General features: G+C 44.2%; 1 protein-coding gene across 1 annotated transcript; it reads left to right on the top strand.

Annotated features, from left to right (window-relative positions):
* The first annotated feature begins 671 nt into the window (after positions 1 to 671).
* On the top strand, positions 672 to 26,292 carry BRS3 (bombesin receptor subtype 3). Its single transcript, XM_083159491.1, has 3 exons — positions 672 to 1,285; positions 3,226 to 3,577; positions 25,510 to 26,292. Exons 1-3 carry the CDS (start codon positions 858 to 860, stop codon positions 25,915 to 25,917), a joined length of 1,188 nt encoding a protein of 395 aa, XP_083015617.1. The 5' UTR covers positions 672 to 857; the 3' UTR covers positions 25,918 to 26,292.
* The last annotated feature ends 1,491 nt before the right edge of the window (positions 26,293 to 27,783 follow it).

The raw sequence follows: 27,783 nt of genomic DNA, 5'->3' as shown, positions 1-27,783 counted from the left end.
ATGCCGGAAGAGCAGCCAGCGGTGTAGGAAACTACAAGGGACCCCACCGCCCTGATCCCCACCATCTGTCCCATTGGGTTGGGCCCCTGGGCAAGTGCCCATCGTGCCCAATGGGAAAGACAGCCCTGTGCGGAATTGACAAATCTAGTGACTATCACTCAATTTGTTACAGGTCTCTAGGTGTTGAAGTCTGGAGAACGCTACTGTGCAATCTCCATGATGCTCCTTCCCTTCGGTTAGGCATCCAGTCTTTCACCAAGATGGCCATAGTTTGCTTGTGTGGTAAATGACCTTAACATTATTTAAAAAAAAAAATAGAATCATCTCTAATATACTGTAGTGTCCTTTTTGTCTCTTGCCGTTAACCTTCATACTTCCTAAAACAAAATATGCGTAAATTAATCACACAGTCACATTAATATATGATCAAATGCTTCATCTTATCTTTTTTAAAGCTACTTATTCCAAGCTAGCATTTACCATTTATATTACAATGCGATGCTGCATCAAAGAAAATGTTTTATTATCTTTGCCATAATCAATGAGAGGAACTGATTGAACTGGCAGCAATAGGAACAGAACCCATTTTCCCAGGATTCTTGAGTGGAAATTCTGTATTAATTTGCAGCGCCTCCCACACTTCTCACAGCAGAATTGTGAGCACTACCACTCTTTAAAACTGTTGGGTTCTGTATGACGTTCCTTAGTTGAGAGCCTAGAGGGAGTATGTACATATTTTAATGCTCCAAGTGCAACTGAGATACTAAAAGTGTGCATTAGTGTCTACAGTTATGCTGCTCATCAATTCAACATAACGCAGAAGGAAACTTACAAAAAAAAAAAAAGAAGAAGAAAATATGCCGGCAAATCTTCTTTCACTTAACCAGACATTGTCATCTGCTGCAAATGGCACCGCTCGCCTGATGTATGGGAATGCAAGTGGCACGTTCTACCGAGAAGATGACGATTTGTCTCCTGGTTTAGAAATACTGGCAATAATATCTGTCACATATGCTCTAATCATTTCAGTTGGTCTCCTTGGGAACACTATACTTATCAAAGTATTTTTCAAGATTAAGTCGATGCAAACAGTACCCAACATCTTCATCACCAGCCTTGCTTTCGGAGACTTGCTTCTTCTCCTGACATGTGTTCCGGTGGATGCCTCCCGCTATATGGTGGACACGTGGCTTTTTGGAAGGACCGGCTGCAAGGTTATATCTTTCATACAGCTCACTTCTGTCGGGGTGTCAGTATTTACCTTGACTGTCCTTAGTGCTGACAGGTACTTGTTACCTTTCTTTTATTTTTATTATTTGTGGATTATAAGTGAACCCAGGTACTGAGTTAACCCTTTGAGTGCCAATGTTGATGTGAGCGATCCTCGAAGTATCTGCTAAAAAAATGCCAGCATCACTCTCGGCATCTTTTCTTTTAGTATAATTAAATACAGATACGGCCAAGTCAATGAAGTGAAGTTGAGTTAAATATTGCACCCTAAAAAAGAACAGTCGCTGTGAGCGGCGCTGGCATTTTTAACGGATATTTTGAGGATCTCTCACAGCAATGTTGGCTCTCAGGGGGTCAATTAAAAACAGGTTGCTTGCCAATTTTCAACACTATTTTGTCAAATTCCCTTGGCACTTAAAGGGTTAAAAAAAAAAAACTAATAATTGTAATATAAGATTTTAATACAGTTTAAAGGTACTCTAGTTTAAATGTAGATTACACAACTACATGATTTATTCTGTATGTATCTATGTTTTTGCCCAGTTATATATATGTGTGTGTGTGTGTGTGTGTGTGTTTGATGTTTAAAAGGACAAAAGCAGATAACAGAAGCAGTGATCCTGCACCCAGTCTACGAGAGAGAGCATACAGTGCAAGGGAGGGACAAGAAGGTGGACTGTATATTCCCTGAAATTAATAGTGGACAATGGCAATTGGGACATAAGTTTCAATAACAGTTTTGTAATTAAAGAGCACATTGGCATTTGAAAACATTCAAGGAACATTAATTACAAATTTCTATTGAAGACACACAAACATGACATTCCTGGAGCAGATGTATTTAAACTAAATATTACCAAAGCTTGTACTATTATGTGAAAAGAACACACAAAACTAAAAACAGGCTGTGAAACGCAGGGTTAATGCTATAGAAAATCTGAAGTTTAGGTATATCATGCAGTGCATTATCCTTAATGTATAATGCAGTGCAAATATAAAATGGGCTGTTAAATCAACTATAATCATATATAAAATATGTTTAATGTGGCGTACACACGGTTCGATTTGGTCTATTTATTTGATTTTGCTAATACTGTATAAGCAAAATCAAATCGAAAAGGTTTTCAGCGCTTTCGATCACAATGCACTGCCCCGCGGCACTGAAATCGAATAGAAAAATATACTGTGCAAGCAAGACTATATAATACAGATCTGTACTATATTTCCAAAATCGAATGTGTACGCTGCGCCGTGCAATTCAATCCTGATTCAATCCCGATCGAATAGGGATCGAATAGAAAATGAATTGCACCGTGTGTACACTACTTATGCCTGTTGCCATCTGGCTTATAGAATTAATACATTTCTAATAAGACAAAAACATTGAACACAATGAAAAAGGATTTACATTATTTTCATCCTATATTGGCTATGTTTATAGTTATACATTTTTAAGTATATTGTTAAATAAAATGCAGATATTAAAGAAAAAAATAATAAAGTCAATTGAAATAAGCACTATAAAGTGTTAGTAATCAGCATTGTTAGATTTCAATGCAAAAATTTAAAACTAGAGAGTAAACATAATAAAAATTGAGATCTTTAAATAAGATAGCTTTGAAGTGTGTGTGTGTGTGTGTGTGTGTGTGTGTGTGTATTTAATACATATAAAAAATATACATTATTGATATGAATTAAAGGATGTCTTCATGAAAAGCAAACTGGGAGATAATACAGCCTATTTAATTGTTAATTTGTAATGGATATAGTCGGGTAAATTTATTAAAATGGGCGTTCTATTGAAGATGGGATGTTGCCCATAGCAACAGCTCAGATTGTATTTAATACCTTCTAGAAGGTACTAACTAAATAAGAAGTAGGTTCTGATCCGTTGTTAGTAGAACTCCCATCTTAGTAAAATGTACCGCGATATGTGCCAAAAGTCACTGTGCCAGAGGAATGAGCATCTGTCTGTGTTCTTTAATATTTGTGCAGATACAGAGCCATAGTGAAGCCCTTGGAACTGCAGACCTCAGATGCAGTACTGAAGACGTGCGGAAAGGCAATCTGTGTCTGGATGATATCCATGTTGCTCGCAGCCCCAGAAGCAGTATTCTCTGATCTGTATGAATTCAGGAGCCCTGACAAGAACACGTCTTTCACAGCCTGCGCCCCTTATCCAGTTTCTGAAAAAATCCTGCAGGAGGCTCATTCTCTCATGTGTTTCCTGGTGTTCTACATCATCCCCTTGTCAATTATTTCTGCATATTATTTTCTCATTGCGAAAACACTGTACAGAAGCACATGCAACATGCCAGCTGAAGAACACACCCACGCCCGCAAGCAGGTTTGTTATTTTGAATTAATTAAACACAGATAGGGTCAGTTTTTTATTTTTTTGCCCTCAAAGCTTTATAATTGTAACTTTTGTTACCATTATAATTTCAGCCTCATAAAGGCCATCATTATATACCAGTCCTCCAATATGCAATTTATCAGTAAAACTGAGGGCAGATTCCTTACATTTGCATGGTCTAGTATTAATGTCTAAACTGTGCTGTGTTTAACAGGTTTGGCAAATACATTGGGACCAATGTGTTATGCCAACGGTATATACATAATATGTTAGAACACAGGGGCAGGATTTGTATGGGGGGGCTTTCCATCAATCAAATATCCCCACAACTTCCTCAAGGTAACCATGTATGGAGAAGTCGCTTGCAATTTCCCCTTGAGCCACCCTGGAAGGTCTCATGCGATCCCAACCAATCCTACCCTGGCTCGGGAGCAACCCAACAGTTTGCTTCTGCAGCTGGGGCAACTCGCAGGCTGCGGTGTGATGCGCATCGCATCCTACCTGCTGTCATTCACGTGCAATTTGGGCTCTGTTCCTGCGATTGATTGACACAAGCACAGGAAAAGAGCCACAATTGCATGTGAATTGCTCAGTTTATGGATCGCCTTCAGAAACATCAGACGAATCAGATTTTAGGACTTTCTATTAATATTTTGACGTGCCTCACTTGCTATATGTTATGATTTTAGTCTTCAGGTGCAATTATTATATACTCATAGTAATAAAATATTAAATTTTTATGTAAATCAACTCACCCACAGTAATTTCATACAGGTATGTACCCTGTCTCTAATCCACACCCTCTAAAGGTCCATACACACTGGGTGACTATGCCCAGTGTGTATGGACAGCGATTATCTCCTTGTCCTTCATCGCTGGGGGAAACACTAAGTGGCTTTCCCCCTGCCCAGCGCAGACAGACGGGGGAGGACAGCTATGTATAGTGCAGTGCTATGCAAAACCATCCTCAAAGCCGCTCATCTGCTGGTAATACCAGAAGATGAACAGCTTTCCCAGCGATGATGCGGGAGCACGCAGCAGCGCTCATCGCTGGGCCATACACACTGGGCGGCTTTGAGCTGAAAGCTGCTCAAACATGCTGTTTTGAGCGGCTTTCAGCTCAAAGTCACCCAGTGTGTATGGGCCTTAACCCTTCCAACCTTGCAGCCTGATAATAACCCTTCCCTCTAGTGCCTAACCCCATTCACCACATTGTACCCCACTGTATAAGTGCCTATCATCCCCTTCCTGTAGTCTTACCCTAAGTACCCCCAGTAGTGCCTAACTCTACCACCCACCACCCTTTCCTGGCTGCTTGATAGTGCTGCCTGCATAATCACCATTCAAGATGTCGGCTGTTGGGGTTCTGGAGTCGGCATCCTGATGTTTTCAAAGTACCGTCGCCGATGTTCTGATGGCAGCTGGTATACTGTATGCTGGGATCCTGACTGAAGGGATGTTAACCGCATCCAGAACTGGCAGTTCTTATATATCTGGTTTACGCTGATGCCAGCTATGCCAAACAGGGAGATCCTTTTTAACTTGCAGGAACAGTATGAAGCTGATAATAGTGGGTGTGGTAAGAGGAGCCTGACCAATTGACTGAGGTCAGCTAGCAGGGATTATTCTGTGTGGTCACATTCAGTTTAGGTAGTCACACTTGTCACTGGCTGTAGGAGATCTGTGCCTGTGTTTTACAGTAAATCCCCAGCCAGACAGTGACCCCCTTCCTCCTAGTCCCTATATTGTGGGGAAATGCAGTGAGTGGGTGGAGCCACAGAAACGAGCAGTGAGCTCACTGGGGGGTTCTGTCAGCAGGAAACAACACTGCCGTTAAGTAGCAGCCAGGTAGTCAGGAGTACTGAGCTGACACCTCTATGGAGAATTTTCTGTTGGCAACAGGAGGAGGGGGGAATCAGTAGTGCGCAGGATTCATGGCAGAGCGCCCGATTGCCACTGTCAGGCGAGCTGCCACAGCCGCATTGTACAGGTGCCCCAGCTCTGTTTTGTCTGATGGATTCGCAGCCAGGGATTTCTAGGTACTTGGAAACCCCCCTGTGAGAAACTAACAAGTTTTGTTTCTTAAAAAAATAATTACTGCCACATTATTGCATATTGGATATCCTCCAGTAAGAGGTTCCCTGGCCACGTCATTCAAAGCTATTTTTTAAAACAATTCACCCATTATTATTGATTTGTACAGTAACACAGGGAGAAAGGAGAAAAAAAGCAGTGCAGGACTTGGATGCACACTTTAAAGTGTGCATTCAAGTCCTGCAACTTGGAGGTGATAGAGAACTATCACAAGGTGGCGCTGTTTTACCACAAAGTACAATTAAACATGTTTGTGATATCACTTATTTAATAAAAAAGCATATTAAAATACAATTCATATACACTCAAATAAACATACAAGACAGACAACATGTAACATATAAAGCATATATTAACTATGCAGAGCGAGGTAATTATTTCAAATGAGGCTTATACAGTGTTCAGATGTATTTTTGAGGCATTTAGACAATAGTTACCAATAGTTAATTTTCAGAGATATTGTCCACTTTCCCTATATCCGAGCAGTTCTCATGGGTCCCAATAATTGTGGACCAACTCCAGGTTTAACCCCTTCCTGACAGAGCTAGTTTTTGCGTTCCTGACAGAGCCATTTTTTTCAAATCTGACATGTCTCACTTAAGTGGGGATAACTTTTTTTTGCTTTTACTTATCCCAGTGATTTTGAGATTGTTTTTTCGTGACACATTGTACTTCAAATTAGTGGTAAATTTGGGTCGATACAGTCTGTGTTTTTTTGTGAAAAATACCAAAATGTCGTGAAAAAATGGAAAATTTAGCGATTTGCAAAATGTTAAATTTTCTGCTTGTGAGACAAATAATCTTACCACTCAAAATAGTTAATAACTAACATAGACCATATGTCTACTTTATGTTTCCATCATTATTTCAACTTCCTTTTAATTTTTTTGGACACTAGGAGGCTTACAATATGAATAGCAAATTCTCAAATTTTCAAGAAAATTTCAAACACTGATTTTTTTAGGGACCAGTTCAGTTCTGATGTGACTTTGAGGGACTTGTATGTGAGACACCCCCATAAATGATGCCATTTCAAAAACTGCACCCCTCACAGTATTCAAAACAGCATTTTGGAAGTTTGTTAACCCTTTAGGTGTTTCACAGGAATTAAAACAAAGTGTAGGTGAAATTTCAAAATTTCATTTTTTTTGCAGATTTGCAATTTTAATACATTTTTCTAAGGAACACAGTACATTTTACTAGAGAAATGTGACTAAAAATTGATTCCCCCAAATCTTTTGTTTTCATAAATATCCTATATGTGGCCCTAGTGTGCACGTTGACCAAACCACAGGCTTCATAATAGAAGGAGCACCTACTTGATTTTGGAGCCTCCTTTTTATGAGATTATTTTTTAGGCACCATGTAGGTTTCTAGGCACCATAAGATGCTAAAATTTAGGAACCCCCCCACAAGTGACCCCATTTTGCAAACTACACCCCTCAGGGAATTCATCTAGGGGTATAGTGTACATTTCAAACCCCCAGGGGTTTCACCAATTGTGGTCCAACTGGGCAGTGAAAATGAAAAATTAAATTTTTTACACAAAAATGCAGTTCTGGCTCAAAATTTTTCATTTTCACAAGGAATGAAGGAGACAAAGCCCCCCAAAATCTGTGCCCCAATTTCTACCGAGTACGGCAATGCCTCACATGTGACCAAAAAATACCAGTTGGGTGCATGGCAGGACTCAGAAGGGAAGGAGTGATTTTTGGATTTTGCAGCTCAGATTCTGGTGGAATTTTGGTGGGTGCTATGTCGCATTAGCAAGACCCCCCAAGCACCAATACAGTGGAACCCCCCCACAAGTGACCCCATTTTGCAAACTACACCCCTCAGGGAATTCATCTAGGGGTATAGTGTACATTTCAAACCCCCAGGGGTTTCACCAATTTTGATACAAGTGGGCAGTGAACATGAAAAATTACATTTTTTTACACAAAAATGCAGTTCTGGCTCAAAATTTTTCATTTTCACAAGGAATGAAGGAGAAAAAGCACCCCAAAATCTGTGCCCCAATTTCTCCCGAGTACGGCAATGCCTCACATGTGACCAAAAAATACCAGTTGGGTGCATGGCAGGACTCAGAAGGGAAGGAGTGATTTTTGGATTTTGCAGCTCAGATTCTGGTGGAATTTTGGTGGGTGCTATGTCGCATTAGCAAGACCCCCCAAGCACCAAGACAGTGGACCCCCCCCACAAGTGACCCCATTTTGCAAACTACACCCCTCAGGGAATTCATCTAGGGGTATAGTGTACATTTTAAACCCCCAGGGGTTTCACCAATTTTGATACAAGTGGGCAGTGAAAATGAAAAATTACATTTTTTTACACAAAAATGCAGTTCTGGCTCAAAATTTTTCATTTTCAGAAGGTATGAAGGAGAAAAAGCACCCCAAAATCTGTGCCCCAATTTCTCCCGAGTACGGCAATGCCTCACATGTGACCAAAAAGTACCAGTTGGGTGCATGGCAGGACTCAGAAGGGAAGGAGTGATTTTTGGGTTTTGCAGCACAGATTTTGGTGGAATGAATGGTGGGTGCTATGTTGCACCAATACAGTGGAACCCCCCCACAAGTCACCCCATTTTGCAAACTACACCCCTCAGGGAATTCATCTAGGGGTATAGTGTACATTTCAAACCCCCAGGGGTTTCACCAATTTTGATACAAGTGGGCAGTGAACATGAAAAATTACATTTTTTTACACAAAAATGCAGTTCTGGCTCAATATTTTTCATTTTCACAAGGAATGAAGGAGAAAAAGCACCCCAAAATCTGTGCCCCAATTTCTCCCGAGTACGGCAATGCCTCACATGTGACCAAAAAATACCAGTTGGGTGCATGGCAGGACTCAGAAGGGAAGGAGTGATTTTTGGATTTTGCAGCTCAGATTCTGGTGGTATTTTGGTGGGTGCTATGTCGCATTAGCAAGACCCCCCAAGCACCAATACAGTGGAACCCCCCCACAAGTGACCCCATTTTGCAAACTACACCCCTCAGGGAATTCATCTAGGGGTATAGTGTACATTTCAAACCCCCAGGGGTTTCACCAATTTTGATACAAGTGGGCAGTGAACATGAAAAATTACATTTTTTTACACAAAAATGCAGTTCTGGCTCAAAATTTTTCATTTTCACAAGGAATGAAGGAGAAAAAGCACCCCAAAATCTGTGCCCCAATTTCTCCCGAGTACGGCAATGCCTCACATGTGACCAAAAAATACCAGTTGGGTGCATGGCAGGACTCAGAAGGGAAGGAGTGATTTTTGGATTTTACAGCTCAGATTCTGGTGGAATTTTGGTGGGTGCTATGTCGCATTAGCAAGACCCCCCAAGCACCAAGACAGTGGAACCCCCCCACAAGTGACCCCATTTTGCAAACTACACCCCTCAGGGAATTCATCTAGGGGTATAGTGTACATTTCAAACCCCCAGGGGTTTCACCAATTTTGATACAAGTGGGCAGTGAACATGAAAAATTACATTTTTTTACACAAAAATGCAGTTCTGGCTCAAAATTTTTAATTTTCACAAGGTATGAAGGAGACAAAGCACCCCAAAATATGTGCCCCAATTTCTCCCAAGTACGGCAATGCCTCACATGTGACCAAAAAGTACCAGTTGGGTGCATGGCAGGACTCAGAAGGGAAGGAGTGATTTTTGGATTTTGCAGCACAGATTTTGGTGGAATGAATGGTGGGTGCTATGTTGCACCAATACAGTGGAACCCCCCCACAAGTCACCCCATTTTGCAAAGTACACCCCTCAGGGAATTCATCTAGGGGTATAGTGTACATTTCAAACCCCCAGGGGTTTCACCAATTTTGATACAATTGGGCAGTGAAAATGAAAAATTACATTTTTTTACACAAAAATGCAGTTCTGGCTCAAAATTTTTCATTTTCAGAAGGTATGAAGGAGACAAAGCACCCCAAAATCTGTGCCCCAATTTCTCCCGAGTACGGCAATGCCTCATGTGTGACCAAAAAGTGGCAGGACTCAGAAGGGAAGGAGTGATATTTGGATTTTGCAGCACAAATTCTGGTGGAATGATGGTGGGTGCTATGTCGCATTAGCAAGACCCCCAAAGCACCAATACAGTGGAACCCCCCACAAGTGACCCCATTTTGCAAACTACACCCCTCAGGGAATTCATCTAGGGGTATAGTGTACATTTCAAACCCCCAGGGGTTTCACCAATTTTGATACAAGTGGGCAGTGAACATGAAAAATTACATTTTTTTACACAAAAATGCAGTTCTGGCTCAAAATTTTTAATTTTCACAAGGTATGAAGGAGACAAAGCACCCCAAAATATGTGCCCTAATTTCTCCCAAGTACGGCAATGCCTCACATGTGACCAAAAAGTACCAGTTGGGTGCATGGCAGGACTCAGAAGGGAAGGAGTGATTTTTGGATTTTGCAGCACAGATTTTGGTGGAATGAATGGTGGGTGCTATGTTGCACCAATACAGTGGAACCCCCCCACAAGTCACCCCATTTTGCAAACTACACCCCTCAGGGAATTCATCTAGGGGTATAGTGTACATTTCAAACCCCCAGGGGTTTCACCAATTTTGATACAAGTGGGCAGTGAACATGAAAAATTACATTTTTTTACACAAAAATGCAGTTCTGGCTCAAAATTTTTCATTTTCACAAGGAATGAAGGAGAAAAAGCACCCCAAAATCTGTGTCCCAATTTCTCCCAAGTACGGCAATGCCTCACATGTGACCAAAAAATACCAGTTGGGTGCATGGCAGGACTCAGAAGGGAAGGAGTGATTTTTGGATTTTGCGGCTCAGATTCTGGTGGAATGAATGGTGGGTGCTATGTGGCATTAGCAAGACCCCCGAAGCACGGTGAAATTATGAACCTAATATTCCATAGATGTGTGGTATATTTTAAAACACTCCTTTATACATAGGCCGGGTTTGTCGGGGCAAGTGTCACACTGGAAAATAGTTTGCTTTCTTATTCCCTTTTTATAGCAAACTTTGCACCTTTTTTGTGTCCTGCCCTTTTTTCCAGTGGAGGGGATTTCATCAGGAAAATGCTGCCCTGGTACAATACGGGGACCAGTACTAGAAGTACTGGGGCCCTCTGCCTGCTGGTTCCCAAATATTAGGCCCTTTATGACTTCCTCTTGAAAGTGCATAAATGTCCCCCTCTGGCCGGTAGAACGGAATAGCACGTAAGCGTTATACAGTGCCATCTGGATGATATACACGGCCACCTTCTTGTACCAGATTTTTGTTTTCCGCAGGGCACTGTACGGCTTCAGTACCTGATCTGAAAGATCCACTCCGCCCATGTACCTATTGTAATCCAGGATACAATTAGGTTTGGAGGTGTGGGTACTGGTACCTCGTACAGGGATGGAGGTGGTACTGTCTCCGTGAATTGTTGTCAGTATAAGGACATCCCTCTTGTCCTTATATTTGACCAACAACATATTTTCGTTGCATATTCCCCTGCTTTCACCCCTTCTCATTACTTGGGCAATGTGCGTTTTTGGGAGGCCTCTTTGGTTCTTGCGCACAGTACCGCAAGCTGCTGTACCTCTTGAACCAAGGGCCTTAAACAGGGGGATGCTGGTGTAAAAGTTATCCACATAGAGGTGATAACCTTTATCCAGGAAGGGGTGCACTAAATCCCAGACAATTTTCCCACTAACACCTACGAGGGAGGGGGGGCATTCTGGCGGTTCAATTCTTGAATCCTTCCCTTCATAAACCCTAAACCTGTGGGTGTACCCTGAGGTGCTTTCACACAGTTTATACATTTTTATGCCATACCTTGCCCTCTTACTGGGAAGGTACTGGCGGAATTTAACCCTTCCTTTAAAATGTATAAGGGACTCGTCGATACAAATAAATTTTTCAGGGATGTACACCTCTTCAAATTTGGCACTGAAATGATCAATGACCGGCCTGACTTTGAATAGCCGGTCAAAGGTGGGATCATCTCTGGGTGGGCACTGTGCATTATCGGTGTAATGTATAAATTTAAGAATTGTCTCAAATCGAGTCCGGGTCATGGCCATACGGTAAAATGGAGTACTGTACAGAACATCTGTACTCCAATATTGCCTAATTTCTGGCTTTTTTACTATGCCCATATGAAACACCAGACCCCAAAACGTCATCATCTCTACTGCATCTACAGGGGTCCACCTAGCAAATGATGACGTGGGGTTTTGAGCAATAAACTGCTGGGCATATAAATTAGTTTGGTCCACCATTAAATTTATAAAATCATCAGAGAAAAATAATTTGAAAAAGTCAATTTCTCTGAGACCTGTGGAATCAAATTGGATTCCTGGCTTGGCCAAAAACTCAGGAACCTGGGGCTCAAAATTGTCTGGTGGTGGGGTCCATACGAGATCAATTATTGGGGGGGGGGGGTCTCAGCTGCTCTACGGGGGCGTCTTTGAGGGGGTCCCTCATCACCAGAGGAGGAAGAGGAGCTTAAGGCAAATCCTTCAAATTCCCCGCTTGCATCACTGGCTGTGTCAGAGTCAGAAGCAAGCATGGCATATGCCTCCTCCACTGAATACATTCTCCTGGATGACTGGGAGGACATTTGGGAGGACATTTGGGAGGACATTTGGGATGCCATTTTTATTTTTGTGTTACTGGTAGTGAAATGTTTCAACACGTGTATAGTGTAGGGGGGGGTACAAACTTTATTTCAATCCGGGGGGTATGTAGTGTGTAGTGTGTATGTAGTGCAGAAAAAAAAAAAATACTTTATACCAAAAAAAAAAAAAAAAATGAAGGGGTTAAAAATAAAAAATGTAAGGGGTTAAAAAAAAAAAAAAAGGTCCTGCGCCAAAAATTGAGCACAGATGTTGGTCAGTAACGTCTGTCACTGAACAGCGCTCAAAGGCAACAGGAATTTGATCAAAAAAAAAAATAGATCAACCCTGTGCCGAAAAAGATGATCAGTGATGTACGTCACTGATCAGCGCACAGCGGCCACAGGACACCCACAAAATCACAGTGTGTGTAAAAAAAAAATTAAAAAAAGACCCCACAGCACACACACAAAAAAAAAAGGTGATCAGTGATGCGACACTGATTACCAGTGAGGTGCAGCAGGTGCACAACCTTTGGTGCAACTGACAGGTATATATAAAAAAAAAAAAACCTCTGTACCCCCAAAAAAGTTGCTGATCACCTCAGATATAGTGATCAGCACAAAAGGCGGGGGCAGCAGACACAAAATTTAGCACTCTCTATCACTCTCTGTCACTATCTCTCTCTATCTCTCTATCTCTCACTATCTATCACTCTATGACACTGCAGCAGCAGCACTGACAGGTATATCTATATATAAAAAAAAACCTGCGCCCCCAAAAAGTTGCTGATCAGTTAATTTATACTGATCAGCACAAAAGGAGGGGGCAGCAGTCAGTTATATAAAAAATATATAGCACAATCTGTCACTATCTCTCTCTATCTCTCTCTCTCTATCTCTCTCTATCTCTCTATAACTATCACACTGCAGCAGCACAAAATATAGCACTCTGTCACTAGGCCTCTCTATCTATCTCTCTCTCTCTATCTCTCTCTCTCTATCTATAACTATATCACACTGCAGCAGCACAAAATATAGCACTCTCTGACACTATCTCTCTCTCTATCTCTCTCTATCTCTCTCTATCTCTCTCTATCTCTCTCTATCTCTCTATCTCTCTCTATCTCTCTATCTATCTCTCTATCTAGCTAGTACACTGCAGCAGCACAATTTCACAGGAAGGCACAAGTAGCAACAGGATCCAGGAAGCAGTGATGAAGCAGCGATCAGGTAAGTATGGAGCAAGTATGGAGCAAGGTTCTGGTCAGTATGGCGGCAGGGGGGTACGGTGACCGCACTGCACGCTATTCCAGACCGGAATGGCGTCTGCAGTGCAGTCACCGTTAGTTTAAATCCCCCTCCTTGGCTGTGATTGGTCCGTCGGTCCGACGGACCAATCACGGCCTTTGGGGGCGGGCGGGGTGAGGTGGGGTGACACCAGTGTCACCCTTACACCCCGCGGTGATTGGTGCTGTACTTTACAGCACCAATCACCTCTGATCCCGTGTCACCGGCGAACGTTATTCGCCGGTGACACAGGAAAACGCTGTGAATGGCTGTTCACACTGAACAGCCAATCACAGCGATCGCCGACGGGGGGGCGGCATCGCAGCCCCCCCTGGGCATGCACGGACATGTCTGCTGTCAGGGACAGCAGACATGTTGAAACTGTCACCGCGTCTATAGACGCGGTGACAGTTTAAATCCATGACGTACATTTACGCCATGTGTCGGGAAGTGCTTCCCGACCATGACGTAAATGTACGTCAAATGTCGGGAAGGGGTTAAGTGTCCAAAAGATACTCTCCTTTAGGCTTTGTTTGCCAAATGTGCTCCCCAGATGGTAAAGGTGGATTCGCTGATAATTGCAGCATAGCAGGGTACTGGTACCAGGCTGTATCGGGCTTCCAAGATTATTGGGACCCATGAGAACTTTCCTCGGATATAAGGAAAGTGGACAATATCTCTGAAAATTACCCCAATTACAAGGAACACCACTAAGGGACTGGTAACTATTGTCTAAATGCCTCAAAAATACATCTGAACACTGTATAAGCACTGTATCACAAAAATGTTTAATTGTACTTTGTGGTAAAACAGCGCCACCTTATGATAGTTTTCTATCACCTCCAAGTTGTTCTTTCAACAGAGGAACACAATACCTCTGATAAGGCATACCTCCCAACAGTCACGATTTTAGAGGGACAGTCCCGATTTTCGGGTCCTGTCCCGCTGTCCCACCCGCGGCAGGCATTGTCCCGCTGCGGGGGGTGGCAGTTGGGAGACCCCCCAATCTAGTAGAATAGACGCTGTGCGCATGCGCACAGCGTCTATTCTCGTATGAAAATGAGGTCGCGGCTAATTAGCATAAGCCGCGCCCTCATTTGCATACACCCCGCCCCCTTTTCGGGTGCTGTCCCTATTTCTTCAGGTCAAAAGTTGGGAGGTATGGATAAGGGGCTGCAGTTCTACCCAAAGGGTGATCGTTTTTAATATCTATATATTGATAGTACTCACATAAGGAATTCTATAATTATTGAAGTACACTAGCGCTCCTGTGCGACCCTAGGGTCACCTTTTCCTAAGTCCTGCAACTGCTTTTTTTCTCCTTTCCCCTGTGTGACTATGAATGGTTGCCCCAGATAGCACCTCCGCAAACCCAATATTACAATATTGCGGACAAACGGGCCAGAACTGACAGGCTTTAATTTAGAAGTGTGCAGACTCTTCTCTCCCCTCCTGTCCTCTCCCCTCTTATAATTGCACAGTAACACAGTAAAAGTAGGACTCCTTCTCCACTACCTTATCCATCTGGGAGTGTAGGAGAGAGCAAGGCTGCTATCAGGAATTTTGGGGCCTGGGACTCATTTCCAGTCGTCCCCCCCCCCCCCTTCTCCTCATTTGACTTACCGTAACCCATCTCCTGCTCCCCCATCTCCTCTTCCGCTGAGCTGCAGACCGGAGGTCCCGGAGCGCAGGTTTCTTCAACTCAGGAGGTCGGCGGCCAATTATAATGCAGCACTGGCTGGTAAGCCAATCAGAGTTCGCATACCGGCGGCCGCTATGATTGGCTGCCGGTACGCGAGCTCTGATTGCCTCAAAAGCTGGTGCAGCATTTAAATTGCCCGCCGGCGTCCTGGGTTGAATAAGCCTGCGCTACGGGACCTGCTTTGTTCAGAGAACCGAGCACAGCGGAGGCAGTCGGTGGAGTTGCGGTGGGCAAAATAAGCTGCCTGGGCCCTTCCAGAGACCGGGGCCCAGGACAGCTGTACCCACAGCACCAACCAATTAGCGGCCCTGGGAGAGAGGTGTAATAGATGCAGTCTCTATAGTCTATGACAAGTAGGTTGTTATATTTGGAATTCAGATAATTTATTTATTTACTTACAGTTTCTTATATAGCGCAGCAGGTTCCGTTGCACTTTACAATAGTAGACAGTGATATAACAAACTGGGTAACAACAGACAGACTTGGAGGTAGGAGGTTGATTCTGCAAGCTTACAATCTATAGGGATAATAGCATAAGTGGTGTAACTATGAATTGACGGCGCCCCCGCCGCAACCCGCTCCCCCATCCCCCGCCCGCAGCCTTACCTGTCTTGCTGGTCCCGACTCCCTTGCTGGCTTCATTCTTCTGCTATGGAGACGGACCAACACAAAATGTCCGCCCCCCATACAGCAGACAGTTTCAGAGAACTGTTTGCTATATGGGGCGGACATTTTATTGTGGTCCGTCTCACTAGCAGGATGTAACATGTGCAGAGAGAGAACACTGCACTGATTTAGATTTGGGGAGGTGTATTCAGTCTTAAAACTACTGTAAATTGCAGAGTAAAAATAAAATTGCCAGTATCTGCACAGAAACAAAATAACTCACCCTAATCTAACTCTGTCTCTCTCTGCACTTGTTACATTTGCAGATCTCATGGTTTTTCCCATTAGAGAAAATTTTTGCTCTTGCGATCCTTACTCAATAACCCCAAACACCCCACTGTTTGGAGAGATGCTATTCAATTAAATAGCCTTGTTCTTGTGCCTAGAATCTGGGAATGTCCAAAACCATTTATTAGACACTCACCATCAAATTATATTTCCACTGGTCACCACTCATCGCAAGCGCAGAGTAGCCCTGGACTGCAATCCAGTGCCTGCATTTAAATCAGTCTGATTGAGGCCAGGGCTGACATCACACACCCTCTCCTAATATGTTTGGGCACGCCTACCGTTTTTCTTGGCACTCCCGATAAATGGCTGGTTAACACCCCGACACTGGCTCCCTGTCAATCACCTAGCAAATGGCTATTAGCTCAAGAGAAAAAAGTAGCAGGATTGCGGCCACAACGCATGCGCAGTACAGTGAAAATTGTCGGCTTGTCAAGTTTTCTTTCTGTCTGGGCGGCGGATATTTACTAGCAGTTCAAGAAAATTTGCAGCTGAGCGATCAGGTCTAAGGACTTTATTCTGGTCCACATGTAGCGCTGCAATTTTGCATCATTACATGTGGACTAAACACTGCCCGCAGCCTGCACGACTGCCCGCCCCCCTCATGCCACGATCCCCCGCACAGCTGCAAATGAATGATTTGCATAATCATCCATTCGCAGCCTTGTGTGTGGGGGGGGGGGAAATCATTCGATGGTCAGTGATTTGTCCAGTGCTCGAAGATCTATTGTGTCTCAGATTTGCGAGCACCCTGTGCAGGAAGCGGGCAGGCAGCTGACGTCAACTGCCCACCCCCCACACCCACGTCACTGGCCCATTTGAATGGGAACGCTCGTAAAACGCTAAGCCTTTCCATGGTCTGTGCTCCTCGCCGCCATCCCACGGGCAAGGCCCACACTTCTAGGTGTCAACAGGATGGCAAATATTTAGTTCGCCATGCCCGCTCACACCCAGCAGATGAAAACACCCCCCCCCCCCCCGTGCGAATGCCCAGGGTACCGATTAAATTAGAATAACCCCATAAATCTGGTCCTTAATTAGGCTAGATTAGCCGAACAGGAAAATAAGTTTTAAAATTGTATCGGTAAAGGTTCCCTTGGAAATAGTCTACACAAAAAAGTGGTCAACACATTTTTTTATATTTGGTTGTCATTTTGTACGTTGTGCTATGTGAAAGCCAAATTATTGGAAACGTGTACCTGTGGGTTCACTTTTAGCAGGGCATAAAGTGGTCATGCAGAGGTGGGGGAACTCATTTCTATCAGTTCTTTTCAGTTCAAAAGAACACTAACAAAAACAACAACAAAAACCCCCCAAAAAACCTAAGAACCTGATTCAGAGATGTTCGCAGTACATACAGCAGCTACTGTACGTCTTTGGATCGCATGGCGGTTTTGGCACACAGGACCTGTCATGCACATGCACAGTCCACTTGCCACCAAAGAAGAATACAAACCATCCCCTATGCATACTACTCCGAATCAGTAATGCAATTCTAAGGGTACATTGCAGTGGCTGACAGAAATATTGCCTGGCATAAACACTTCCCTTTTGTTAATAGCTAGTACTTTATAGCTTTACTTATGTACGTATACATATTTATAATTGGTGTAATGTGTGCTGTTCACTCTGACGCCTGAGACCAGGGGTGCCCACATCACACACGTTGCAACCATTTTTTACCCCTGGAGTCTCATGCTGATGCAGCAGCTATGTGGAAGTTACCAGAAAAATGTCCGCTTTGTCATTTTTCCCGGAAATATGCACGTCAGAGTTTGAGCCCTCTAGTGCTTAGACTTTACAGCGCTCTGTGACACTGCTGCCGACAGAGAGGAAGGGGCCCGGGCAGAAATAAAGTGACTCTAGCTGAGTCGCACCCAGTAGCACACTTATCAGTGCATACTGGCTTTCACCTGGTCTGCTAGTTTATGCATGCAGATTGCATACCCTCCAACATTTCATGGACAGAAATCGGTACACAATTGGAAAGGGGGCGTGGCTGTGGGCAAATGGGCGTGGTCAATGATAAAGGGGGCGTGGTTACGCTCCCTTTCCAAATGTGTATTTGCCATTTTTTTCATTATATCAGCCGGGCACTCCGTGGGTTCCTGAAGCAACTGCCGGGGGGCCCTCCAGGCACAATTGACTGTGATACGGTAATTAACAGAGGCACTCCAGCGGTCCCCTCACCACCCCGCTGAATATACGGCTGAGCGCTCCCCCTCACCTCCCAGCTGAATATGCCGCTGCTGCTGGGGGCTCCCGCTCAACTCCCACCTCAGAGACGCTGCTGCCCCGCCGCGTCCGCCAAGAATTTTAAAACCTGTGTGAGGCAGCGTTCGGGAGCAGGGCCGTGGGCTGCGTGATGTCATTGCGCTACGCACGCTGTCCCAGGCCGCAATGCACTTGGCTAGATCTTAACCTGCGCAGTGCCTGGATCAAGTGCACCCGTCCAGCTTCACTGGAGTGAGAGGAGCGGCTGGGAAATGTAAAAAAAACGGTACATTCGGTACATTTGTATTTAGCCGGTACAGACCATAAAAAAACGGTACTGTACCGGCTAAATCGGTACAGTTGGAGGGTATGAGATTGCATGCGACTGAAAATCATGCACAAAGTATAACTCATAGATATTATAAAATGATGCTTGTATAAATATAACTCATCGATCATTAGATTTATGCACAAACATGTTAAGCAACTGTTCATTAAATGTTTCTAAGGCGCCTAGAGAATTATGCTGTTTTATCTTATATCTATTACTTAACACTTAAGCCTAGAAATAACTCACACTGACACCTTAACTAATAAATAAGACACGGACACCAACTGCGTAAGTTTAAAGGTCATCTAGGATATTTATTTAAAGATGGTATGACCCTAATTGTTTAGGGATGGCAAGAAGAAGCACTTGAGACCAGCACCCTCAAAACGCGGATGCCCCTCATGGCGGCGACCAGGTCGCCCCACTCGCTGGCATCACTCAAATAACTTGTGCGTACAGCCCGCTCCGCAGCGGCATGCCACGCCCCTCCTAGGGCCAGACGCGGGCACTTCCAGGAAGTGTCCAGCGCCCCACCGCGTTGAGTCGGGACTCGCCTACCTTCTTGGCAGAGGGGCGGGCCATACCCTACGGAGACCACCTGACACCACACCTGAGTGCTGGTCGAGAGCGCTCAACCGCCGATTGTAAATCAAACTAAATTCAAATTTGGTGAAGGCTCAAAAAGCCCATGTAGCACTTTAAAAGGGGAGGGAGGGTGGGAATCCAGACTCAAAGAGGAAGTCCTTCCTGCCTGCTTGCCTATAAGTACCCCTCTCTAAGCTGACGCCCCCCAGCTACCCCATAGGGCAGATCTACCTGCCACTCATTATTTGCCTCAGGCCTTATCTTGACATTCACAACTTTATTTAACTACTGCAAATTCACAGGCTCTTAATTACACTCGAGCCTATGCGGCCCTCGTTACATCTTAATTTGTTTGGAATTTAAGACTAAATACTTCCTAAACAGAATGAACAGAAATTCCTTTTGCACTGTAAATCTCATCACTATTGGTTCTATCTGCAAAAGTACCATGTTAAAATGAAAATGTTAGCCTCATGCAACCACACATACTGTATCTGTAAGGCCCTATAGAGTTAAAAGAATGGAAATGTTGGTAAATGTGATTGAGAGACGCCCCCTACTGGCCAGTGTGTGATTTATTTTTCTAACTGCACTAACATATTCTAGTATAGTACATTCTGCAATTGATCTTGTCCAATTTAGTCAACCAAACTACACATATATTCTGTTACTCAACCCATGAGCAGCAGGACAACCAGCAAATAGATTAATATAAATGCTCTAACGATATTAACAAACATGTATTAATATGACCAAATCAGGCTAGAATTAATGAAATACAAATTTACCCTCTGTACTTATTGATTTAAACAATATTTAACGGTATTTAAGGTACAACTGTTCCAGAAAACATCTAATTAGAACGTTGGGTCAAAATCCAGCCATTTAGTTATTTATTTTTTTATAGTAGTACAAACTTAGAGACTACATATCAATGTAAAACAGAGCACAAGTATTAATAAAAAAAATAATGATACTTGTTTCCTAGCACGGCCACACCGATTTCAATCGGGGTGGTCGTGTCGAAAAAATCGCGTCGATCGCATCGCATGCGATTTGGTCGCATGCGATGCGATCGACGTGACCGACCCGATTTTGTAATTGAATCAAATGTGAATAGGGTCCCTGGGACCTAATTTTACATTGGATTCAATGTAAAATATTCCCTAGACCCCCAAATTTAACCCCGTGAACCCCACCCCACGATCGACGCTAACCTGAAGCGTGGCGAGCGCAGCGAGCCCCCGAGGGGCGGCGGTGCGCGTCCTCCGACCTTTTCATTCCCCTACTATCCACGTCGGCATGGAGTTGAGAATATATAGTGTGGCGAGCGCAGCGAGCCCGTAGCGTGGTGAGCGTAGCGAGCCCCGCGAGGGGACGCGTATACCGAAGGTATACGCGTCCCCTCACGGGGCTCGCTGCGCTCGCCACGCTTCGGGCTCGCCAAACTATATATTCTCAACTCCATGCCGACTTGGATAGTAGGGGAATGAAAAGGTCGGAGGACGCGCACCGCCGCCCCTCGCGGGCTCGCTGCGCTCGCCACGCTCGCCACGCTTCGGGTTCACGTCTATCGTGGGGTAACCACGGGGCCATATATAATGTGAAATGGGTCATATTGGCCCATTTCACATTTTTTACATTTTTTCCTATGTGAGATGGACTTAATCAAGTCCATCTCATCTTGTGCCATTATAATGATTTCAATGTTAAAAAATATTTTAACATTAAAGCCTATGGCAAAATCAGGGGCATCGCGTCGGTCGCGTCGGGACCAATGTTAATGGTCCCGACCGACGCAATGCCCCCGATTTTTTCCTTTGCCGGCAAAATGGACCCGATTTCAAAGGAAATCGGGTCCATCGCAGGGATCGTGTACCTTAACTTAAAGGTACACGATCCCAAAGATTGTGGCCGCGCTAGGAAACAAGTACCAAAATAATTTAAACAAAATAAGGCTATAAAGCAGGGGTGTCAAACTCAAATTCATCGAGGGCCGCATCAGCAGTTTGGTCACCCTCAAAGGGCCGGTTGTATCTGTAGGTCCCCCTGTATAATTATAATGCCATGACACCACAGGCTGCTCCCCCTGTATAATATAAAATGAATGCCATGACACCACAGGCTGCTCCCCCTGTATAATAATAATGCCATGACACCACAGACTGCTCCCCCTGTATAATATAATAAAAGTAATGCCATGACACATAAATGATTATACAGGAGGAGCAGCCTGTGGTGTCATGGCATTATTATTATTATACACTATTATACACGGGGACACCTCAGGAAACAGCAGATATATATATATGTTTTATTGTGAGTGTGATCCTCATCCTCACTTACTGTTTCTCCGTCTGTCCTGCAACTGCTGCGGCTTCCAGCTTTTCTTCACTGCTTGCTGCGGCCACACTGTCCCTGACTCCCGGTCCAGCTTCCCTGCCTGCTCCTACTTCTCTACAGACGCATGGGCGGGCGGCGTCATCGTCATGACGTCCCCACCCAGTGTCTGTCACTGCCGGGCATCAGAGGGAACAGGCGGCCGGGCCCTCCTCCACGTAGCCGTGGAGGCTGGCGGCCATGTTTCTGTAGCCGCATACATATGTGCCTACAGGAACATGGCCGCCGACAGTGGAGGAACAGGTAAGGCGGCCGCGGTGGGGTGGGTGAGAGGAGGTGGCCTAGGCAGGAGCTGGGACACACTGCCCTGCGTGCTGTCTCCTTGCGCGGGCCACATGATGAGGTCTGGCGGGCCGGATTTGGCCCACGGGCCTTGTGTTTGACACCCGTGCTATAAAGTATTACTAGTATTATTTTTATTAACAGTTTCTTATATAACGCAGCAACTCCAATTGCGCTTTACAAATGGAAACAGTGATACAACAAACCGGGAAGTGACAGACAGTCAAAATGGTAGGAAGGCCCTGCTCGCAAGCTTACAATATATAGGAAACTGACTGTAGTTGTTGTATATGCTGGTGCAGCTCCTTCTGTAGCGACTGCAAGGATCATTTCTAAATAATGTAATAATTACAATAAAATCATGGACAGAAATAATGGGTCAGGTCTTGGAGTTTTGTAGATCATGGACATGGCCTAATACACCCCAGAGCTTACATTTCCAAATATTAGGAGGTATGTCAACGTTATTTATTATATTTTAGGCATTGTGCTCCAAATTCTGTAAATACACCTCATACAGAATACAGCAAGCCTTAACCATGATGGCAAACCTGTTTATACATTTTGTGGCACATGTATAGCCAGGCAAGTACTGTAGACAAAACTTTGTGTGCCACATAGTATCCCTGTCCCAATACTTCAAGAGAGACACCTCTCCTACAGTTGTTAATTTTAAACCCCATAATAGCGCCTAATTCATTTTCTGAATCATAGTAATGCCTTATTTAATGCTATGCCCCATAGTAGTGCCCTAAGTTAATTTATGTCATGTTGTAGGGCTGCCAGTACACATTATACAAAACAGCATCCCCAATTCACTTTATGACATACAGGGTGAGATGTAATAGGATGAGAGATTCCGAAAGTGATAGATTTGGTAAGAAATCTCCAGGTTTTTTTAAAGCGGCAATCATTTACACTTCAAACTTAAACTGGTTTTGTAGTGTAAATGATTGTCACTTTAAAAAAACTGGAGATTTCTTACCAAATCTCTCACTTTCTGAATCTCTCATCCTATTAAATTTCACCCTGTGTATTTTAAATCCTACTGCAAAAGTATGTAAGTAAGTTTTATTTATATAGTGCACTTTCTCCAACAGGACTCAAGGCGCTTTACATACATTAAAAATAACAATGCACATACTGTAACATACCTCCCAACTGTCCCGCTTATCGCGGGAACGTCCCGATATTTTGGGACATTCCCGCGTCCCTCCCGCCACCGGCAGTGTCCCATGGGGGCAGTTGGGAGTCCCACTCTGTCGCCCGTGAATACATTGAATAGACGTTGTGCGCATGTGCACAGCGTCTATTCTTGCAGCTCACATAGCTGCTGAGCATGCCCCCACCATGGCAAAAATGTGGCCGTGGCCTCACAGCAGCGCCGAGAATATAGGCCACGTCCCCCTTTTCAGTAGACCACTCCCCCAAAAATTTGACACGCACCTTCGGCGCGCACCCGGTCCCGACTCACTGTCTACAAATGTTGGGAGGTATACAAAGGGTTATCAGTACAAGGAACAAGCAACAATGGCAGTACAGATATACATCACACATACAGATATGCACTAGACGCATTCTAATAAGGGACATGGACATGGGGAACATATTTACCGAGCTGTGCAGCACCCAGGCAGCCATTTAATGGCGCCACATGGTGATTGCACAGCCAGATAGGTAGCCAGTAACAGTACAGATATATATATATATATATATATATATATATATATATATACTAGATGTACTCTAATGAGGGACACGGACATGGGGAACATATAATTACTGAGCTGTGCAGCACCCAGGCAGCCATTCAGTGGCACCACATGGTGATTGTACCAGCCAGCACCGTACATATAGAACACATTAGAACAGTACAGGGTACACAGTACACAATACAGCTGAGATATAAGGAAGTGAATGAGAATAGATGCAGGTACAGATTGTAGGTGAGTAAGAAAGCTGAAGTTGAAATGCAAGAAGAGTGCTGTGAGAACAGGAGCAGAGAGGGCCCTCCTCGTGATAGCTTACATTCTAGAGGGAAGGGTAAGACAGACATGAGTGACACAGAAGGGGTAGCAGTGAGCATAAATAAACTGTTAGGATGAAAAATGGTTGGATTTTATGCGGGAGGGTGGGAAGATGATCAGTTCAGTCCTAGACATTTTAAGTCTAAGAAAGCGCTGGATCATCCAAGAATAGATAGCAGAGACACAGTTGGAAATGAGTGAGGATAGAGGGAGAGAGATAAGGAAATGTGAGGTAGAGTGGTGAATTATCAGCATAAAAGGGGGTACTTGTGTATTATCTGGGCTCCCGATTTTTTCATTGCATGCTACTACTTAAGGCATGCAATGCAATGCGATTTTTCATTGTAAAGACCTGATTTTTAATTGTGTAGTCAACCATGGGTGATTTCATACCCCCACTATCCAACCATGCATGGAGTTGATTTTATATAGTGTGGCGAGCGCATGAATTGTATGCCACTATATTGCATGTAATGCAATGCGATGCAATGCAATACAATGAAAAAATTGGGCGCCCAGATATTACACAAGTACCTAATAGGGAGCTCACCCAGAGAGGGCGTATAGAGAGAGAGAAGAAGAGGACCATGTACAGAACCTTGGCTGACAGTGGAAGTGCAGGACAGGTGGAGGCATTAGAGGAACAGCTGGGCATTTTCAAGTTTGACAGTGCAAATACAAGCATTAACGGTTACAGTGAATGTTCTTGCTGATATCAAAAAAGGTGATTTTATTATGGAAGAATATCCAGATAATGCAGGCAGGAGTTGTATGGTGTGTAGATAAAGTGAACTCACTCAAAGTAGTCCTTTGGTTTTCAGAGTTGTGGTTGCTATTTCTCCTTCTGTTTCACTTCGGTAGAACGCGGGTATAATGCTGCAGTTATGTTTAAATAAAGCCGCCCTTTGAAATGATGCACTTCAAATATTATGCACACAGCTATACCATGCGCATAGCCTAAACCGGCCCCAGACTATGCAATGATTTTTAAAGTTTTAAGGACCCCTGTGTATCTACCATTGTTGAAAAATGTATATAACACATGTAACTTCGATATAGACCTGTAGCTGTTTGTTGTAAAATAACAGATCAGTGAATAAGGCGCCTATTATCAGGCATAGACTATTTGTCCAAAATCAAAGAAATTTGACATTGACTGGGAGGACTGTTTTCACTCACGGAATTATTTTACTCTGATTACCAGGACTTTTGGTCCTGCTCTGGATGACATTTAAAAATTGTGACCCCCCCCCCCCCCCCCAAAAAAAAAAAAAACACAGGTTTGGATCAGGGCATTTTTAATTGAATAGCTATGCTCTTATCTGCATTGTTCACTCCTCTGTTATGCCATAAGTCACGTTGAAGGGATCCCTTTGTGGTGAAGCTGTTTAGTAATGCATGTGATTTATCAGTATTTTAAAATATCAATTTATAAATCACTTTTATTTTTATCTTTTTCTAGATTGAGTCCCGCAAAAGAGTTGCAAAGACAGTCCTGGTGCTAGTTGCTCTCTTTGCCTTCTGTTGGTTGCCTAATCATATCCTCTACCTCTATCGGTCCTTCACTTACCACTCGGCTGTGAATTCCTCTGTGCTCCATCTTTCTGCCACCATTTTTGCCCGCATATTGGCTTTCGCCAATTCCTGTGTCAATCCATTTGCTCTGTGCTGGCTCAGCAGAAGTTTTAGGCAGCACTTTAAAAAACAGGTATACTGCTGCAAGGCACATCCTCCGCCGTCCCAACCAAGCCCAACTCACAGCAGTACCGCAACTGCTTTTACTGCCATAAAGGGAAACATCCAGATGTCTGAAATTAGCATTGGCCTCATAGGAGCCTATGATATAAAGAGAGAAAGTGACAGTGTTTAAACTACATTTTTTAATGGTTTCAACGGAGAATCACATGGAACTTGTTTTGTCTCCTAAACAACTTCTGACCGATGAATACAACCACAGACAACTCAGCTACAATGACCCCCCACCCTGGAGAAGTTCCATCAGGGTTGACGGTAGAAGATAAAACGCCGAAATGTGGAGCAAATAGGAAGAACCTAGGACCTAAAGTGTGGAGGACATCACCTGTATACAGTTACTGTACTTGGGTTTAATAAATGGTGCTCCAGTCAATCAGTCCTGTCATGTGTATGAAACAATGACATTGGGAGCTGATTTGCTGGAGCACCTTTTATCATACACAAAAAAATTTTAAAAGCTAAAAGTCATTGGGGGGGGGGGGGGGGGGGGGGGGGGTTCAATTGGGTTAGCAAAGTGTAGCAGGGTAAAAATCCCTGCAAACCTCACGCCAACTCTATGGCGTCTGTGGTCCACTGTGGTCTTGCAACAATCTTTGCACTGGAAGAATCTAGAGATGCTAGAGTAATCCTCCCTGCTGCTGCTTCCAGGGGGAGTGTGTGTGTGGGGGGGGGGGGGGGGGGGGGAGAACACTACATGGGGTACACACACACAGGGCCGGTGCTAGGGTGTCCGGCGCCCTCCTGCAAACCATAAATTTTGTGCCCTTTCACATTGCCATTGCAACAAGCTGCAGCCCGATTGTGGGAGCATATGCAACATGCGATCCTATGGAGGATCTCGGGTGCATGTACATGTATGCATACACTATCTCAGTGCTGTGTCCGTAAAATGTTGCAGGCACTAAAGGTGCCCATACACGCTGCGAGAATCGCATACGTTATGGGCTAGATTGCATCGCACGGCATGCATGCAATGTGTGTGCAATGCGTTTCGAAAGCAGTACAAAAAGTATGTGCAGCACATACTTTTTGTACTGTGCGATGCAATGCTCGCAGGAGCGCACATCGCATCGCACGCTGCTATTGCAGCGTGTATGGCCACCTTTAGGCACATAACCCAGCCCATTATTTAAAAAGAGGAAGAGGGGGCAGGTCGCAGGAGGAGGACAGTGTGTGCATGGTGCAGGGAGCTGCTCAGCCTCTCCATACTGCCGCCCGCTGTCAGACAGGCACTGCAGGTGGCGTGTAGGCTGTGTGCACTCGCGGAACAGGGAGCAGCTCTTTATACTGCCGCCCGCCCGCTGTCAGACAGGCGCTGCGGCCGGCGTGCAGGAGGCAGTGACAGTGATGGCTGAGGCAGCTTTAGCAGAGCAGGGAGGGAGACAGCGCCTTTTCAGCATGGCGCCTCCCTGCTTTGCAGGAGCTGCTGAGTGGGTAGCGCCGGCCCTGCACACACACACACTTACAAACACACTCACACACACACTACATACTCACTGCTGCAGAGGACCAGATCCCGATGCTGAAGGAAAAGACACTGATTTGGGAGGTAATTACAGACTATGCTAATTGGAAACTTTATAATTGCTTAATTAGTCCGGGGGGGGGGGGGTTGTCTATACTAATTTAATAGGAAAACCCTGCAACTACAGGAAGATCTTGCACCATTGGGTTTATCAAATTTCCCATCATCGATTGAATTCCCCTTCATGTTTCTGATCTTAAATCCAGAGACCCTTCATCCACAACCAAAAAATAAACATTTCTGCTCTGGGAATATACATATACACAGGTCTTTATATATGGAGTTTGCCATATGTCAAGTTTTGTCCTCTGTATATGCATTGCCGTACTGTACTGATCATCATGAAAATCAAAATGTGTCCCTGTCTAAACTTGATTATATCCTAGACTTGCATTACCTTATACCTATAAGGAAGTAGAATGTGGTTGGGCAATCAAAAGCAGAATATAGTATGGG

The sequence above is a fragment of the Crinia signifera genome, chromosome 9, assembly GCF_055691185.1.
Source record: "Crinia signifera chromosome 9, ASM5569118v1, whole genome shotgun sequence".
NCBI classification, from domain to species: domain Eukaryota; kingdom Metazoa; phylum Chordata; class Amphibia; order Anura; family Myobatrachidae; genus Crinia; species Crinia signifera.
This window is presented reverse-complemented; position numbering and strand designations above follow the sequence as displayed.

Excerpts from the sequence above, each read along its gene's own strand:
- BRS3 (XM_083159491.1), top strand. The coding sequence starts at position 858 with ATGCCGGCAAATCTTCTTTCACTTAACCAGACATTGTCATCTGCTGCA. Across the intron at positions 1,286-3,225 it reads ACTGTCCTTAGTGCTGACAG|ATACAGAGCCATAGTGAAGC; the intron begins GTACTTGTTACC and ends ATATTTGTGCAG. Across the intron at positions 3,578-25,509 it reads ACACCCACGCCCGCAAGCAG|ATTGAGTCCCGCAAAAGAGT; the intron begins GTTTGTTATTTT and ends ATCTTTTTCTAG.